The sequence below is a fragment of the Ascaphus truei genome, chromosome 1 (genome assembly GCF_040206685.1).
Source record: "Ascaphus truei isolate aAscTru1 chromosome 1, aAscTru1.hap1, whole genome shotgun sequence".
In the NCBI taxonomy this organism is placed as follows: Eukaryota; Metazoa; Chordata; class Amphibia; order Anura; family Ascaphidae; genus Ascaphus; species Ascaphus truei.
In genome coordinates, this window is record NC_134483.1 from 467962088 (window position 1) to 467980479 (window position 18392).

General features: G+C 46.6%; 1 protein-coding gene and 1 long non-coding RNA gene across 4 annotated transcripts in view; one reads left to right on the forward strand and one right to left on the reverse strand.

Annotated features, from left to right (window-relative positions):
* LOC142463818 (uncharacterized) overlaps positions 1-17986 on the forward strand; it is a 21834-nt gene extending 3848 nt beyond the window's left edge. The window contains exon 3 of the long non-coding RNA XR_012787510.1: positions 12655-17986. This is a non-coding gene — a long non-coding RNA (uncharacterized LOC142463818). The remainder of the gene's footprint in view (positions 1-12654) is intronic.
* Positions 17465-18392, reverse strand: part of SPATA18 (spermatogenesis associated 18) — a 47796-nt gene continuing 46868 nt past the window's right edge. For all 3 annotated transcript variants that reach the window (XR_012787497.1, XM_075566633.1, XM_075566638.1), the window contains exon 13: positions 17465-18307. Coding sequence is in view for 1 of the 3 variants with exons in the window: in XM_075566638.1 (XP_075422753.1) it covers positions 18300-18307 (8 nt within the window). In the remaining 2 variants the exon portion in view is untranslated. The remainder of the gene's footprint in view (positions 18308-18392) is intronic.

Sequence of the window (18392 nt, forward strand, 5' to 3'; positions counted from 1 at the left end):
ACTTTTGATATCCTGTTGGTGGTAGCCCCCCCCCCCCCCTGGCCCCATCAATAAAACCTTTTGAAGTGGGCTTTTGGCTTTTCGCATAATCAATTAGGTAATTACTTCTTGAGCTCTGTATCACACCTAGCTCAGACTCCTCTTTTGATATGCATTTCCAGAGAATAGACTCACGTGAATACTCATATGAGGCACCATTTGGTTCCTTACGCATTACAAAGACAGCATTCTGCCTGTACATTAGCACACCATTAGCATTCTGCCTGTGTATTTCAAAAACTGCAAAAGTCACTTTATCAAAAATATATGTCCCCTCTTATGACAAAGTTATATTTTTAATATGTGTGTACTTGGGGGGTGACCCGGAGGCTGTACCCCAAGGCTCAGAATACCTTGCTGGCAGGCAAGACAGGTTAAAATATTCCCCTCATGTTCCAGACATCCCTGCCCTGCAGCTATTCCTCATAAGAGGCCACCCATACAAGGCAATCCACTTACACGCTGACACAGGCAGTTGCAGGCCCATGAGGCAAAGGGAATACACAGATAACGCATTAACTAGCCCACTGGCTTACACAGTTAACCCCTGATGACCCAGTGTGTGTGTTATGCAGGTACTGATTAACCCAGACATTACAATGGGACAGGGACACAGGGGAGAATACATTTACAGGTTATAACAAGGGTAAAATCACATTTCTGGGCCTCAGCCCAGTTAACCCCTTGTCTCCCTGGCGAGGTTAGAGGGGGGCCCTTGGGGGGTAACCCCGTTAATCCCGGGCCAAACCCTCCCTACCGCCACACTGTACTATGAGAAAACATGGCTTAAGGTTAATTTATTGTCCTTCATAAATACCCTGTATACAACAAAAAAGAAAAAGCCCAAAGCAACATTCAAATTACAAAGTATAAAGATAAATACTTATCTGTTTGTCTTCTCATAAGTATAGGTCCATTTTATTAAACTCTTTAGCCAAAGCGTTAGGCTAGGTCCCCAGGGTTAGGAACCACCCCTCAATGGGGCCAGGCCCACTAGCTGCCTACGCACGCAATTTGCAGCCGTTTTGCACTACGAGATTTTCAGAAGGCAAGAAAATTGTGTTTACAACTAGCGACAGCGTCACGTGGGTCCGTGACAACCAATGATAGGGCAGAATTTCTCAAGCCAATCATAGAGAAGGAAATAGCAGCCAATTAGAGTGCAGTAGAGGATGTTATGTCCTGGCCACGCCTCCTCGATGCGCGTCCCTTCGCAGAGATTGAATGGTGAGACCGCAGATCGTGGCTTTCACACGTGCACATGCCACCACCCCACCAGCCACGCGTGCAACAGTGAGTATTGAGGCCGTAGCCTCGTAAGCCTGCAGCCACGTCACAGCACTTTGCAGGACCTAACACTCCCTGTGAACATTCTCATTTACCTCTGCAATGGAAGGAAATGTCTTGGTCTCTGCAGGATTTCCCTTTTCAGCAAGGAGCACCCGCAATATAAATTATTTTGACTGTTTTTCTGATGTGCGCGTGCATAACTCCACTTTCTGGGTCCAAGGAGTGACAGAATTGACACAACGAAAAAACAAAACACCAGCACTCCTAAATGAACAATTATGTAGATAATGTGAATGATGCAATATTATTATGGTTTACCTTGACGATTTGGTGTGCAAGCTTATGATGCTTTGGCCAAAATATCTAACTAAAAAAACATATTTTATTATTATTAGTATTAGCATTATTATTAGTACTGAAGCATTATTTCCTGTAATTATTACCATGTATGTTTTGTCATTTGGATGTAGCAGTGGGCACCCCCTGTCGTTTGTTATTTATATATATATATATATATATATATATATATATATATATATATATATATATATATATATATATATATATATGTAACCATGCTGTAAAATGGCTACAGTCATCTCTCCTGCTGACAGAAAGGCCTGGTAAGTTATGGGCATGCCAGCAGTAATTATGGAGGTTTGACCTCACACCCTGGTGAGGTGCCCTATGTATGGATGGGAGTGGTCACATGCTCTGAATCCATGATTAGTGATGTCAGAGTTGTGCTAGCCCCCAGAGGATACATAAGGCACAGCATTGCCAAAAGTTAGAGTGTGTTAGAGGAGGAGTTCAGAAGCTGTTGGAAGGTTATGTAAGAGACTATGAGACAAGGAGCAAGTCTGAGTGCAGGCTTGGGAGGAGACAGCTTATAAGACTGTGACCAGGGGAGATAGGGAATCCACCAATTTGGAGAAAGGACACCTTTCAAAGGGAAGTGCGGTGAACATGAGAGGCTAAGTACACCCACTGTGAGGGGCAGCTGGCCCGCCGCAAGTCAATAAAGATGATCCTGTTAAACCATGCCCTCGTGTGTAAGTGTGGACTGATTACACAGAGGAGTGCACCACAGAGGAGTTGGTCACCAGGACCATCCACAAGCGGACGCTGGGATCCTGATGAGGTGGAGGCGCTGCACTGGATATAGGTAGGACTCATGCACACTACCTCAGCTGCCTGTCTGGGTTGGCAATCCCCACACAACATCATGCGGGAGACTCAGGAGTCCTGTTGCCAACAGGTGCACCACCAGACACTACACTGTAATGGGGACTGGTTAGACCACAGGGGCCAATGTGAGATTGGGTGGGTCAGGCTAGGCCAGAAAATCCGTTACATTTGGAGGCACTGCTGAGATACCTGTCAACAGGACAGGCTTTTGCTAGGTCACTTGGAAACAGGGAGAGTGTCTGCTGCCACTTTGTGCTGCATTGGGACGGACCTAGGGGTAGTCAGGGGGCTGATGGAGTTTGTCAGTTCGCAGGGACGACCTAGGGGCTTGAAAGGAGTTGGGGGTTTGGAGCCGGGCTATAGCTGTCCTAGTCACCTTGAGGCAGTGCTAGTTGGTAGGATGCCTAAAGGGATAGCCTGTTAACGTGGTCAGGAATTCTGGAGAGGGTCTGCGCTAGGCTAGCCAACAGTAAGTAGACGCCCAAGTACTGCATGGAAGAGCCAGAGTACTCTAGCCCATTCCAGACCACTTACCGAAGGGAGCACAGACTGGGAGGAAGGAGATACAGCAGACACAGATAGAGTGACCCTAGCCTGAGGTAGTGCATACACGAGTCCAGCCTACATTAGGTACACAAGGATGTGCATCAAGGTAATCTTTATTGTACTGGTGTGGTAGCTGCCCTGCAGAGAGGAGCTCCATGTACAATAACTCTAAGTACAGTGAAAGAATGGCAACCGCAAGAATGGAGGATCCGCGCGGTGCGGAAGGTCCAAGATGGCGGACGGAGGATAATGGAGAGAGCGCACATGGCGTGTGTGCGGGTGAAGAGCATGCTAAGGAAATTACTTTCACGAGCCTGCTGTGGAGTGGTGCTAAGGCTGTAGCCGCACCGTTTTGGTCCTGCCTAGGATCGCAGGGTACTACCCTGGAGGACAGTGTTGAAGACATTGTTGTAATGTGTGGTGAAAAAGAAGGATCTGCTTGCCGGCCGGTGAGCGCTATACAGAATGCTAACCAAAATGGCAGCTCCCGCTTCCCTGGGAGACCGCGTGGGCTCGTTGCAGAGAATTCTGCAGTTGCAAAAGTTGCAGAGAGTTGGCCAGGAGTGGCGCCAACAGAAAAACCCCGCCCTGATGGGGGGTATGGCGCGAAAGCTGCGGCCGCGCCTTCTTGGACTATGACCAGCTCAGCCCCAGTGCTTGGTCACCCGATAAATCTATGGGACCTCCCCCTAATCTCAACCAGGGGGAGTGGTTTCCAATTATGCCCCGTGGGCATGAATCCAGCGGAGCAAGGAGCTGGTGAGCCGGCGGTGCGGTTACAGAAAGTAGTTCCTGCAAACAGTGCTGCCTGCGGAGAAGAAGACAAGGATTTTGCAAGCAAAGTGGCTGCAAGAAATTGGCCGGGATTGGCGCCAAATAAGGATTTGCGCTCAGGGGGTAGTGGCGCGAAAACGGAGGCCGCGCCACCCAGGACTGTGAAAAGTTCAGCCCCTGTGCCGGGGCATCCAATTAACTTGTGGGACCCTCCCCAAATATTCACCAGGGGGAGGGGTCTCTACCTCTGCCAAGCGAGACCCGAGTTGTCTGAGGGAGGAGCTGGATGTGAGCTTCCTGTCCCACAGTTGCGAGGAGCTGGTGAACAGGAGAGACCACTGGGCAAAGTGTCTTCCGTAACCAGCACTACCAAGAGCGAGATGGACATTGTGGTATATCCCTATTCATTGCCAGGGCAGACCATGGAGGCGGGAGCGGACACAGCCATGCTGACGGCTGAAGCCCCGTGCGCGGCCCGGAAAGAACCTGTTGATCCCGGTACCTGGGGATCGCTCCTGATGATAAAAACGGAGCCTGAAGAGAAAGGGGCCTACAACCGCGGTGAGAACCCGGAACCTCACCGTCGGTCCCCTGCGGGAGTGCCACTCCCAGAGTCGGAGTTCGGCTCCTCGAAAGAGGAACGAGCGACTCTAACGACGGTGGTGATGTGCCTACCGGCGGACCACTACAGCGGTGCTGGAAAAGAACCGGCACTTACCTGTGTCGCGGCGGAGCGGAGTCTCGAGGTGCCGAGATCGCCTGTGCAGAGACAACTGGAGCAGCGGAGTCCCATGGCCGTGGTGACTTACAGCGCGGAAGGAGGAGAAGATCCCATCCCGAGCCGGAGCGGTGAGATACATCCTTACCCTCCACAGGCGCCGGTGGTGGCAATGGCGGAGGAAGGCCTAGTCCAGGCCCGAGCGGAGCGGAGAGCAGAACCATCACTTCCGGGAGCAGATGTCATTCTGGAGGAAGAGATCCCGCATGGGGATCCATCGCAAGATGGCGGAGTATCCGGTTCCGGTGATGACGTCACTTCCGGCAGAGGTAGCGGAACGACCGGAGAGAGAACAACAACGCCTCGGCGATCGGGCAGCGCTTCCCGATCACCTGTGACAACCAAGAGCTGGCAGGCTGCGAGGAGAGTCGAGAACGGTGAGGCTCAGCCAGCGGAGAGTCCACGCAGTGATTCTGGACAATCTAAAGGTAGAGAGTGGGTCGGAACCCCGCGGATACCATTTTCCCGTCCGTACGCCCAAACCCATGCCATAGTTAAAGCCCCTGCCCCTGTCACGTCTCCCTCGGGGTCCCGATCGAGCCAAGGGTGGTCTGGGGAGTCACAGGGCAGCGCTGATGAACGGACTGGGGAGAACCTGGATTGGGGTAATTGCTTTACCTCCGAGGAGAGATCGGGGAGGGAAGTGTTAACCTATGTGAAGTCTCCTGGGGTGACTCCTACTGTAATCAAGCCTGTGGCTAACGGGGAAGTCCATCGTTATGGTATGCACACTCATACCAATGGGATGTCTCGGAATTTGGGTAAAGTTGCTTGTGTTGTGCCTATTACCCAGGGAACACCCTATGTACCTCCAGTGTCGGCAAGAATTGCCAGGGATCGCCAAAAGCTGTTACTTTATTTCCACCATCCCAGGGAGGGAGAAATTGAGTTTGAGATGGGTTCCACTGATGAGGATAGGGGATACAGTACTGATGAGGTGGAAGAAATTGGGATTCTGATAGTTCCATAGAAGATTGGGATACTGATAGCTCTCTAGAGGATTGGGATCCTGAAGTGTTAGATGAGAAGTGGTGTAATCAAGAAAAGAGGTCTTACATTTCCAGGGAGTGCCTTAAGGAAGTGTATGGCCATGATCCTCTCAGTCCACTAGCATCCAGGCCAGAATTATGGGCTGATTGTGGGTGTCCAGTATGTCACCCAGAGTGTTACAGCATTGCTGCTCTAAACCCAGTGGACCATGCTGTGCGTAGGCCACCTTAAGAGGGTATGATAGTACCACTAATGGATACTCCATCAGGGAGTAATCCTGGTTGTTATACATCTACGTTAGGATGTATCTGTTATTATGTTATGATGAAGATATGTACTGTAATGTTGTGACTAATTATGTATGTCATCCATTTTACAGTGCTTCCTGAAGAAAGGTACTTCAAATTTAGGTCCCAGCCGGGGCCGGTGGGATTCACCAGGGGGAGAATGTAACCATACTGTAAAATGCGCACAGTCATCTCTCCTGCTGACAGTAAGGCCTGGTAAGTTATGGGCATGCCAGCAGTAATTATGGAGGTTTGCCCTCACACCCTGGTGAGGTGTCCTATGTATGGATGGGAGTGGTTACATGCTCTGAATCCATGATTAGTGATGTCAGAGTTGTGCCAGCCCCCAGAGGATACATAAGGCACAGCACTGCCAAAAGTTAGAGTGTGTTAGAGGAGGAGTTCAGAAGCTGTTGGAAGGTTATGTAAGAGACTATGAGACAAGGAGCAAGTCTGAGTGCAGGCTTGGGAGGAGACAGCTTATAAGACTGTGACCAGGGACCTGGCACAGGGACTATCTCCCTAAGGGGAGATAGGGAATCCACCAATTTGGGGAAAGGACACCTTTCAAAGGGAAGTGCGGTGAACATGAGAGGCTAAGTACACCCACTGTGAGGGGCAGCTGGCCCACCGCAAGTCAATAAAGATGATCCTGTTAAACCATGCCCTCGTGTGTAAGTGTGAACTGATTACACAGAGGAGTGCACCACAGAGGAGTTCCTCACCAGGACCATCCACAAGCGGACGCTGGGATCCTGATGAGGTGGAGGCGCTGCACTGGATATAGGTAGGACTCATGCACACTACCTCAGCTGCCTGTCTGGGTTGGCAATCCCCACACAACATCATGCGGGAGACTCAGGAGTCCTGTTGCCAACAGGTGCACCACCAGACACTACTGTACACTGTAATGGGGACTGGTTAGACCACAGGGGCCAATGTGAGATTGGGTGGGTCAGGCTAGGCCAGAAAATCCGTTACATATATATATCTATATATAGGTATTTAGATATATATAGATATATAGATATATATATAGATGTCAAAATTTGATTTAAAAAAGCATCACAAAATTCAGGAGCAATCCAAGCAGACTTCTCCCCCAATTTTTTCTTCCATTGGATTGAATCAGGGGGTCTCCGGAGCTTAACTCTATTAATTTCAGCTCCGGGGACCCCGGCTTTCCGAGATACTTAAGTCCGAAGGGGGTGCCAGTATGGGGGTGCCGGTATCTCGGCAAAGTTTAAAGCTCCCGCATCACGTGGGACAATAGGAAACTGCACCAGATGGCATCTTGGTTTCTTATTGGTCCACAGTGCTTTGCAAATCCACCATTTATTAATCCAGCTAACAGTCACTTCGATTGCCGCTTTAACATCTTAAATGTGTAACGGTTATTAGCACCCAGCTCCTAGGAGACTGCCCATTTAAGGTTCAGACTCGCTAGTGGTAAAGCTGTATTGTTCACTAAAGAAACGTATGTTAACGTCATGTTAATAGCCGAGCATTACAAAGAACGGACATTGTGGAAAATGATACGCAAATTACATGCACATGAGACGCTTGCATAAGAATATTCTATTTACGAAGCTTTATTAATGTTTATGCCTAGGAGTAACGTAACGTTATTTAAGTCATACCTAAAACTGGCGTTACTGCAATTCAGACACTGAAATATGGCAAAAGCAATAGGCAAAAGCACAGGTTTAGGTATGACTTAAATAGCGTTCCGTTGTTACGTAGCAATATTTCCTGACTTTACTTCCCTTTCCTCGCCTCCAAAAGCCCTATTCCAGTGTCCGGCTAAGAGTAATGCCAAGACTTACACCAGCAACAAGATAACCTAGGGTTATACTGATATAACATGACATTAACATATATACTAATGAGTTGTAATACAGACATTATTTTTGCATATCATTTGTTTTGTGTGCTGTAAAAGTCAGGACAAATAATGTCCGTTGCTGATATAACATCACGTTATTTGCCCTGATTTTATGCAGTTAAGCCAGTCTGGGCCTGTTTCTTTTCTTTTTACAATAAAGTGGCTTTGTCACTTTTGTACAGCAAAGACAAAGAGCTCATGTGTACATCTTAGTACAGTATCTTCTACAGGTCCCTCAAACCTGCTTAACTGATTCCATCACATGGTAAACTATAATCAAGGTCTCTGGGTAAATAGGGTGACCAGGCGTCCCGGTTTTGCCGGGACAGTACCGTTTTTTTCTGTGCTGTCCCGGCTGCCAGTCCGTCCCGGCAATGTCCCGGTTTTTCTCCCTGGTCCCATTTGTTTTGCACTGTAGATGCGGTGGCGATGTGCGGTGGCGGTGCACGGTGGCGGCGAGGATGCGGCAGCCCGGCCGGTGAGTATTTTTTTGAATTTCAGGGGGTTGGGCTTCTAATATGCCGGGCTGCAGGGGATTGGCTGGAGGATGCCGGGGGCGGGGCTTTCTCAGCTTCCTCCTCCGATCCCCGCGGGCAGGGAGGTGGGAGCGGGGACAGCCGTTGGCTGTTTGGCGCTTTCCCCCCCTCTGCCTCCGTTCCCTGTGGCTGCTGCTGTAGTTAGGTAGGGGGGTTGGCGGGAGCGTGGATGGCTGGAGGCGTGCGCACTTTCCCTCCCTCCCGTGCGCATGGGGACAGTGCGGAGTTGTTGTTGGGGAACTCCCTGCTTCTGCCCAGGCGCGCGGCCTTATCCCCGATAGTTGGGAGAGCAGAGCCAGGTCTGGTGGGCGGGTTCTCCCCCCGTCCGATCCACGGGCTTGGCGAGCAGTGACTTCCGTCGCTGGCGGGCGGTGCAGGGGCTGGCGGGCGGTGCAGGGGTAGGCGGGGTGTATCAGTGTGTGTGTGTATAGGTGTGTGTGTATCAGTGTGTGTGTGTGTGTATCAGTGTGTGTGTGTGTGTGTGTGTGTGTGTGTGTATCAGTGTGTGTGTACCAGTGTGTGTGTGTGTATCAGTGTGTGGGTGTGTGTGTATCAGTGTGCGCGTGTGTGTGTGTGTGTGTATCAGTGTGCGCGTGTGTGTATCAGTGTGCGCGTGTGTGTGTATCAGTGTGCGCGTGTGTGTGTATCAGTGTGCGCGTGTGCGTGTGTATCAGTGTGCGCGTGTGCGTGTGTATCAGTGTGTGCGTGTGTATGAGTGTGCGCGTGTGTGTGTATCAGTGTGCGCATGTGTGTATCTGTGTGCGTGTGTGTGTATCTGTGTGTGCATGTATCAGTGTGCGCATGTATCAGTGTGCGGGTGTATCAGTGTGTATCTGTGTGTGTGTATCAGTGTGTTTGTGTGTGTCTATCAGTGTGTGTGCGTGTGTGTGTATCAGTGTGTGTGTGTGTGTATCAGTGTGTGTGTGTGTGTGTGTGTGTGTGTGTGTGTGTGTGTGTATCAGTGTGTGGGTGTGTGTGTGTGTGTATCAGTGTGCGCGTGTGTGTGTATCAGTGTGCGCGTGTGTGTGTATCAGTGGCGCGTGTGTGTATCAGTGTGTATCAGTGTGCACGTGTGCGTGTGTATCAGTGTGCGCGTGTGCGTGTGTATCAGTGTGCGCGTGTGTGGGTATCAGTGTGCGCGTGTGAGTGTGCGCGTGTGTATCAGTGTGCGCGTGTGTTTCAGTGTGCGCGTGTGTGTATCAGTGTGCACGTGTATCAGTGTGTGGGTGTATCAGTGTGCACGTGTATCAGTGTGTGGGTGTATCAGTGTGTATCAGTGGGTGTGTGTGTGTATCAGTGGGTGTGTGTATCAGTGGGTGTGTATCTGTGTGTGTGTGTGTGTGCCAGTGGGTGTGTGTGTCAGTGGGTGTGTTTTTCTCCCTGGTCCCGTTTGTTTTGCACTGTAGATGCGGTGGCGATGCGCGGTGGCGGTGCACGGTGGCGGCGAGGATGCGGCAGCCCGGCCGGTGAGTATTTTTTTGAATTTCAGGGGGTTGGGCTTCTAATATGCCGGGCTGCAGGGGATTGGCTGGAGGATGCCGGGGGCGGGGCTTTCTCAGCTTCCTCCTCCGATCCCCGCGGGCAGGGAGGTGGGAGCGGGGACAGCCGTTGGCTGTTTGGCGCTTTCCCCCCTCTGCCTCCGTTCCCTGTGGCTGCTGCTGTAGTTAGGTAGGGGGGTTGGCGGGAGCGCGGATGGCTGGAGGCGTGTGCACATTCCCTCCCTCCCGTGCGCATGGGGACAGTGCGGAGTTGTTGTTGGGGAACTCCCTGCTTCTGCCCAGGCGCGCGGCCTTATCCCCGATAGTTGGGAGAGAGCAGAGCCAGGTCTGGTGGGTGGGTTCTCCCCCCGTCCGATCCACGGGCTCGGCGAGCAGTGACTTCCGTCACTGGCGGGCGGTGCAGGGGCTGGCGGGGTGTATCAATGTGTGTGTGTATAGGTGTGTGTGTGTGTGTGTATCAGTGTGTGTGTGTGTGTGTGTGTGTATCAGTGTGTGTATCAGTGTGTGTGTGTGTGTGTGTGTGTGTGTGTGTATCAGTGTGTGTGTGTACCAGTGTGTGTGTGTGTATCAGTGTGCGCGTGTGTGTGTATCAGTGTGTGCGTGTGTGTGTGTGTATGAGTGTGTGTGTGTGTATCAGTGTGTGTGTGTGTGTATCAGTGTGTGTGTGTGTGTATCAGTGTGTGTGTGTGTATCAGTGTGCGCGTGTGTGTGTATCAGTGTGCGCGTGTGTGTGTATCAGTGTGCGTGTGTATCAGTGTGTGCGTGTGTATGAGTGTGCGCGTGTGTGTGTATCAGTGTGCGCGTGTGTGTATCAGTGTGCGCGTGTGTGTATCTGTGTGCGTGTATCAGTGTGCGCATGTATCTGTGTGCGGGTGTATCAGTGTGTATCTGTGTGTGTGTATCAGTATGTTTGTGTGTGTGTATCAGTGTGTGTGCATGTGTGTGTGTATCAGTGTGTGTGTGTGTGTATCAGTGTGTGTGTGTATCTGTGTGTGTGTATCAGTGTATGGGTGTGTGTGTGTGTGTATCAGTGTGCGCGTGTGTGTGTATCAGTGTGCGCGTGTGTGTGTATCAGTGTGCGCGTGTGCATGTGTATCAGTGTGCGCATGTGTGGGTATGTGTGCGCGTGTGTGGGTATGTGTGCGCGTGTGAGTGTGCGCGTGTGTTTCAGTGTGCGCGTGTGTGTATCAGTGTGTGTGTATCAGTGTGTGGGTGTATCAGTGTGTGTGTGTGTGTGTGTGTGTGTATCAGTGTGTGTGTGAACCTAGGTCCACTTTGGACAATTGGGCGTATATCGTTGTCCAATAATAAAGTGTGCCAATAATAAAGTGTGCTGAAAGATGTCACAGATTTGTTTAGACTGTTGATTGAATGTGGTGATAAAGTAAGGACTTTTTCTTTCACCAAAAGCATTGGCACTCCTTCCATTAGGGACTGGTTTTTTCCTTTTTCCTTTTACAGATTAGATTTTTTCGGTCTGTTACATTTGCTTTGTCAAATGCTGCACCAACATCTTTGGCACACTTTATTATTGGACAACGATATACGCCCAATTGTCCAAAGTGGACCTAGGTTCACATACCGTAAAGCGAAAACACTGGCATCGCACCTATCACCTAGCATGTTTGTTAGCAAGAGTGGTCCCTCCAATATCAGTAGTATTCCTAAGGGATTTTTCAAATGTGGTAATTGCACCATGTGCCAACACGCATCTCCAACAAACAAGATCATGTGTAAATATAATTTACGTGAATATAAAATCAAGACCTTTCTAAATTGTAACACCAGTTATGTCATATATGTACTTAATTGCAAATGTGGATTAAGCTATGTAGGTCGTACAATCAGGCCATTAAAAACTAGAATGGCAGAACATGCCCGCTTGATCAGGAAAGGTGATCTTCTTCATCCCGTATCCAGACACTTTACGCAATGCCTCATGGGAGGCATTAAGAACTTCACCTTTTCCGCTATTGAGCATATACATTGCCACCCCAGAGGCGGCAACAGAGAGAACACACTAAACCAGCGGGAGATGTTCTGGATATACACTCTCGACACCCTTCACCCACATGGCATTAACATTGATTGGGAGTTGAAACATTTCCTATAGCCATGTGAGGAGGGTGGCCGGGAGTGTGTGTCCACACGACTGTAACCCAGCATGTTGTGAGTTAAACTATTACTATACCCTGACGATCGAATTTTGGTACTTAGTATATCTCCAATATATGTTGATGTGCATAAAAAAGTATATATTGTTTGTAATACATTTTCCACTAATCAATATCCAAGTATATCCAGGTAACAATTGTTTCTATTCACTCATGGCAATTCTACTTAGAAATATTGACCAACATTATAAACATTTCTTTAAATCACACTAGAACCTAAATAAATAATACTCCACACTACCATAGTTGTGTAAACAATAATTTTAATACATATCAGTTATTGCTCTACATCCCATTGTATACCATTGATTTTATATTTTTTGTTTGTTGTAAATATGTATGTTTTAACCATGTATTCCACACAGACCCAGTTAATGGGTTAAACCCAAACACTGGTTCAATATTAACTTGATTGAGCTCAAAAAAACTTTTTGTCACTTTTTGAGCAACCAATCAGATTGGGTCTCCTCCTATTTAAGGGGTCTGTGTGTTAAGGGTAGTATACTCTTTGATAAAGTCCCGGAGAGGGACGAAACGCGTCAGAGTGCCCCCTTCTGAGATGTACTAATAAAGCTGTTTTTAACCTCAACTGTTCCTGAACCTGACTTTTTGCTGTGACCGCCTCTTCATCACCTTCACCTTGTCTACTACATGGCTGGAGCACGCAGGCATATCACCGCGAGATTCGCCCGTCTGGAGGTCTGACGTCATCACTCCTTTCCCACCCACGTGGACACGCCGGAGCGCAGGGTTTGCAGAGACGCACCAGCACTCCTCCGTCAGCAGGAAACAGCGTGAGCGCGATCATCCAGCGGGATCCCACACACATCCTGTGAAACCGTTACCACGGAGGGAGGACACCCCGACTGCACGCGCAAGGACTGACAAGACGCCGCCGACGGCACTCCAGCAGGTCACCTGCATTGCATCGTGGCAAACTTACTGCTAACCACACGGAGATACCAGTGACACCAGGCGGGTAAGGGCAGCAGCTGTGGCGCAAAGAGGTCTGCGAGTGGAGTGTCCCTGGATGCTTCATCCTTCGCACCCGGCCAGAGTCTGCACAACGGGCCCCCCGCCCAGGGTGAGTTCTTATAGTGTATCTTATTTTATAATTGATGCTCACGGTGATCTGCTATATATATTCTCTAGTGGACTGTCGGTTTACTCCCATTCTAAGGTATATCAGACTTTAGCAGCATCAGGTTACTTGGGTTTACTCCCTTATTCTATTTTGTGGATCTGGGCCTATAACCTTATTGCTTCAGACTTACCCCATTTAATGCAACATTGGTCAGCTGCTTTTTATTGTTTTCATAGAAAAGTCTCTACCTACAATATAATCAGTTCAACCATGAAAATGTGCAGCATAGAGACCACGGATGCCGAAATAGATCAGATTGTTAAAACAATGTTTTGGTTTCATTGCTCCTGCTTGGCTGATGGTTAATGTATCTGTAAAGAGCACAATAATGTACCAACTTCGAATACCCCAACACCGGAACTGTTTAAGCGTTTATTTGTGAAAAAAATTGTACACGTAAAAATTGACTTTCATGCAAGTAACTTACATCTGTATTAGAAATGAGTACAGTACATGTTTGGAAATGCAATAGTTTAGTTGATTGGAATCACGTCAACGTCTTGAAAACCGAAATCTCGGTCATGTCAATCACCAGCAGAAATAAAAAAGGAAAAAGGAAATTTGTAAGGCGCTGAAAAGTTGCTTCTTGTGAAAAGGTATTGTGATATTTGTCTAGAAACAAATACAACGAATGAATTTGTCAAATGAAGATCGCGTTGAAGACGAAAAAAAGACCCAATCTGCAAGGGATTTAAGCACTGACCGTAATTTGCTCCATCAGTGCAATAACAATGCATTCAATAACAAAGGCATTCACTGCAGATCTCAGCTTTGTAATGACCGTAAGAATCACAGAGGTAATATTTACACGATACAGATGCTCGCTGTGTTTATAGCCTCAGTCCAACATAGGCTGCCCCAATATTTTATTTTGTACAAATAATCTCTACTTTCACCTTTTTCATTTCATTTGCAATGGTTTTATTTGTTGTAAATATTTATTAAACATCTTTATAGAACTACTTAAACATTCATCATACTGTAGCTCACCACAACTTTGAACTTGTGACTGTACTCCGTGCTCCGTTGAATATAACCATATATATTGGCCCAAATTCAGCATCTGGTTCTATATATCCTGTAATATTTGTGTCTATGCTTTTCACACCAGAATTTTCAAACCTTCTACACATTTCTTAAAAGCAGCAATCCAAGACATTTTTTTTTCTCTTCAAAATTTTTTTTTTACATTGGACAGAAGCAGGGGGTCTCCGGAGCTGAGCCCCATAAATTTCAGCTCCGGGCACCCCCCTTTTCCGGAGATACTTACCTCGGTAGTAGGTTCCGGTAGCCGCTTTGCTCGGCTTGCAGGGTTCAGGTTATGGCGAAGTTCAAAGCTCTTCACGTCCTACGGGCCAATAGAAAGCTGTGATGTCATCCGGTTTGGATTCCTATTGATCCATGTGACGCGGGAGCTTTAAACTTTAAACCCCAGCTAGCTCGGCCGGAGCGGCTACCTGCAACCTCTATGAACGTAGCTATCTCTGGAAGCAGGGAGCCCCTGGAGCGGGAATGAATGGGTTCAGCACCGGAGACCCCCTGCTACCCCGTGTTTGAAAAAATTAAAAACGGCATGAATTGCTCCTTAAATTATCAAAAAAGGTGTGTAGCTGTGTTGGTCCTTTCTTCCATGTAGTAACAAAGGAGGGAGAGGGAGTATGATACGTTATATTGGACCTACAAGTAGTTGATATGTTACAAGCTTTCGAACCTCTCAGGGTCCTTCATCGGGAATGGCAGAAATACAGAACAAGGAGGAGTTACATGGTGTTTTCATGCCATTGCAATTCCTACACAGTATGTTGCTAAGTAAGGCTGGGACTATGAATAAGGTCTTGATTATAGACCCCTTCATATTTAGAGCTCAATAAATTCAGAAGAAGATGCATAAGACCAAATAAAATATCATCAAAACCAATGATGATAAAAGGTCTCCTTTCAATATGCGTTGAAGTTATGACTTCATGCCAGGGAAGCTATATGTCAAATGAATGGAGCTTAGAACTTCTCTGACATGGTAAAGCAGATGCACAGATTATTGAATAGGGACCAAAGAAGGAAAACATCAGACCCCAGGCAGATGTGTAGACTCAATTTAATCATATGCTGCCAAAACGGAATCGGGCATTTTGTACTAAGATCACAAGTTTATTACAAAAATCAATATTTAGACTAAAATACATTCAACCAAGGAGAATTGCAGATTTTAATAAAAAAATCACTTGGAAATTTGCCTAACTCTAGAAATTAGCAAATTAGAGAGGATAAAACAGATTGCACATGATTACACTGATTCCCCACTATAATAGATGCCCCACTGATCACTTTGGAGTCTAATTAATCATTTTGTGACTTCTTTTTTTTGTCACGTTTCATGCAACCATTTGGGCCTTAATATATACTGTCCCAAGCAGCTGTTTGGGCTCTTTTCAGCCCCAAACTTCCCATTGTACTTGGTGATTTTCGGCCCAAAACAGCTGGAAGGCCCACTGTGGACAATATAAAATGACCCCCCTAGTTGCAACCTGATTTGATCTCATGCACTCTTGAGCTATGTTTATTTCTTCAGTTTTTGAGGGGAATGGAGAATTGTTTTGTAGACTGAAGTGATTACAATAAGCTTGGAAAGTGCTAATGTGCAGGACATTCTAAATACAATTAAAACCACTACACAGCATTGATTTCTGATTTTATGATTTGTATCTGAAATCAAAGCTAACACTGTATTGCATGATTTAAACAAGTTTCACTTCATTAGTGAGAATTGGATGCAGCTTTTAAAGAGAATGGAACTTTTTCTGTTTGACCAGGTTAACTTGTTCATTCTTCCTATAGTCTAATGCCAGTTATTGCATTCATGTATCAGTAACAGTAACTCAGCTACTCACTTTTCTCCTTTTTGGGGCCTGGAACAAATAGGTCCTTACTCTATAAAACTACAATAGCACCAACCCAGTGCTATCGCATGGAAACCCCATCGAACTTCGTTTATAGAAAATGGGCCGTAGATCCGTAAAAAAAACGTTTTCATGTTATTCAGCACTTAAGGCAGCAAAACATGTAGCACTGTGCGTTTTTTTTAATTTTGTAATTACAGGATTGAAGCCGGGGGTCTCTGGAGCTGAACTGTGCTATTTTCAGCTCCTGGGACCCCTTGCTCCTCCTGATACTTACCTCCGCAGGGGGTGCCGGTATCTCTGTGGAGTTTGAATGTCTAGGCCACACAGGCATTTAGGAAGCCGCACCGGGTGACATCACGGCTTCCTACGGGCCGGCGTGACGCAAGAAATGTAAGCTGCCATTTGGTTAGGCCCACACAATGCCCAGCCATAGCTGCTACCAGCACCCCCTAAGGAGGAAAGTATCTCTGGAAGCAGAGGGTCCCCAGAGCTGAAATTACCACAGTTCAACCCCCTGCTTCAACCCTGTAAAAGAATTGTGCAATGCTACATGTTTGAGTTAGATGGCTTTGAGGAGAGCAGTTGTTTGGTGCACTGTGCACTGCTTATTTATGTTGAGAGCAATAACTTTGTACATAGTTGTCAATTTGTATATACTTTAATGAGAGAATATTCTATATAAAAAAAAATGCTATACTGTACAGCTGGAGGTGCCTTAACTGCATTGAGATGTGTTGGAGGGGTTTTAAGAATCACACTGTGGGTTGTTATTCATTAAAGTGAGATAGTGCCGATCAGGCACTACCGCACAAAAATTCCCATTTAAATCAATGGGCACTACCGCACTTTAATGTATAACTCCTATGACTCATGTACACTCTTCCTGGAATGTATTGCACATATTTATTGTAATATTCAAATACTCTGAGCCACCTGGACTGGGTCATACTTTGGATTTAGATGCACAGTGAAAATGTATGAAAATATAAATATTGCACCCAATGAATGTCATGTCTTTACAATTGTATGAGGCATGTCTCTTCATCCAATTTTGTGATGTATGGTCAAAGAAACTGCAGTTGTAAAGGATAAGGATTTATATCCTACATGTATTATATTATGCAAAATTCATGAGCTTCGAAGATCTTGTACAAATAGAGATTTAAATATTGCATTCACTTTGCAGGCACCACCAGGAAGAAACAGGTTAAAAGGCAAGAGTTCTCAACTCCAGTGCACAAGACTCCCCAACAGGCAGGGCTGCTTTAATACCTTCGTAGGCCTTAGGCACTTTTATTTCTAGAGGCCTGTGTGTCCAATATTTTTACTCATTTTTATGCTAATTTCATTATTTGCTTGTTTCTTTCGATACTAGCGATATTTGGCATCGATACTTTTGTTTCGATATTTAAAGGTATCGATACTTCGCAGGCATTTTAAATTAAAATGTGCTATTTTCTCTTATTTTGTGATTTTTTTTTTTGTTTAGGTATTTTTTTCAAGTGAAATATTGTAGACCCTAAAAGGTTCATAGGCCCTTGGCACTGTGCCTAGTCAGCCTAATGTATAAAGCGGCCCTGCCAACAGGTAAGGTTTTCAGGATATCCCTGCTTCAGCGCAGGTGGCTCAATCAGTTGCTACCTGCTTCCGCACAGGTGGCTCAATCAGGGGCTCAGTCGAAGACTGAGCCACCGGTGCTAAAGCTGGGATATCCATAAAACCTGACCTGTTGGGGGGGTCTTGAGGACTGGAGTTGAGAACCTCTAGGTTAAGGTACATAGGTATTGTTGAAATACAACAGGCGGCCATGAAAACTTGTCCCTGAACTGTATTGCTGTAGTAATACTCACAACTGTAACACCCTTTGCTTGCATTGTTATAAGTCTATTGTGTCAAGTTACCTACAGTAACTCAGCGTTAACTCCTTCTGTAATACATATTTGAAAGTCTTTCCACAGCACTCTGTAAACTGTTGAGTAAACATCAATCTAGAGACTTGTCATTTGTTTTTTTTAAGAAAATCAGTACAAGTAGTATATATATATATATATATATATATATATATATATATATATATATATATATGAATAAAAGAACACAAAGAATCCCTTTAAAGTTGTAAAAACACAGTAAGTACAAAGAACACAAGTTTGTATCTACTTAATTGCCATTCACATTATCACAATGAAGGTCTGAGGTACTCTGGAGACAGAAAGAAGCACCGCTGACTGAATCCCGATCGATAGGTTTCACACGCAAAGCCAGTCAATCAGAATCCTATTGGAAAGAAATGTATATCAATCAATTATGAGGGATAATGTTTAAACAGGGACAGCACCATTTTTATCTGGGAGTAGTGGCA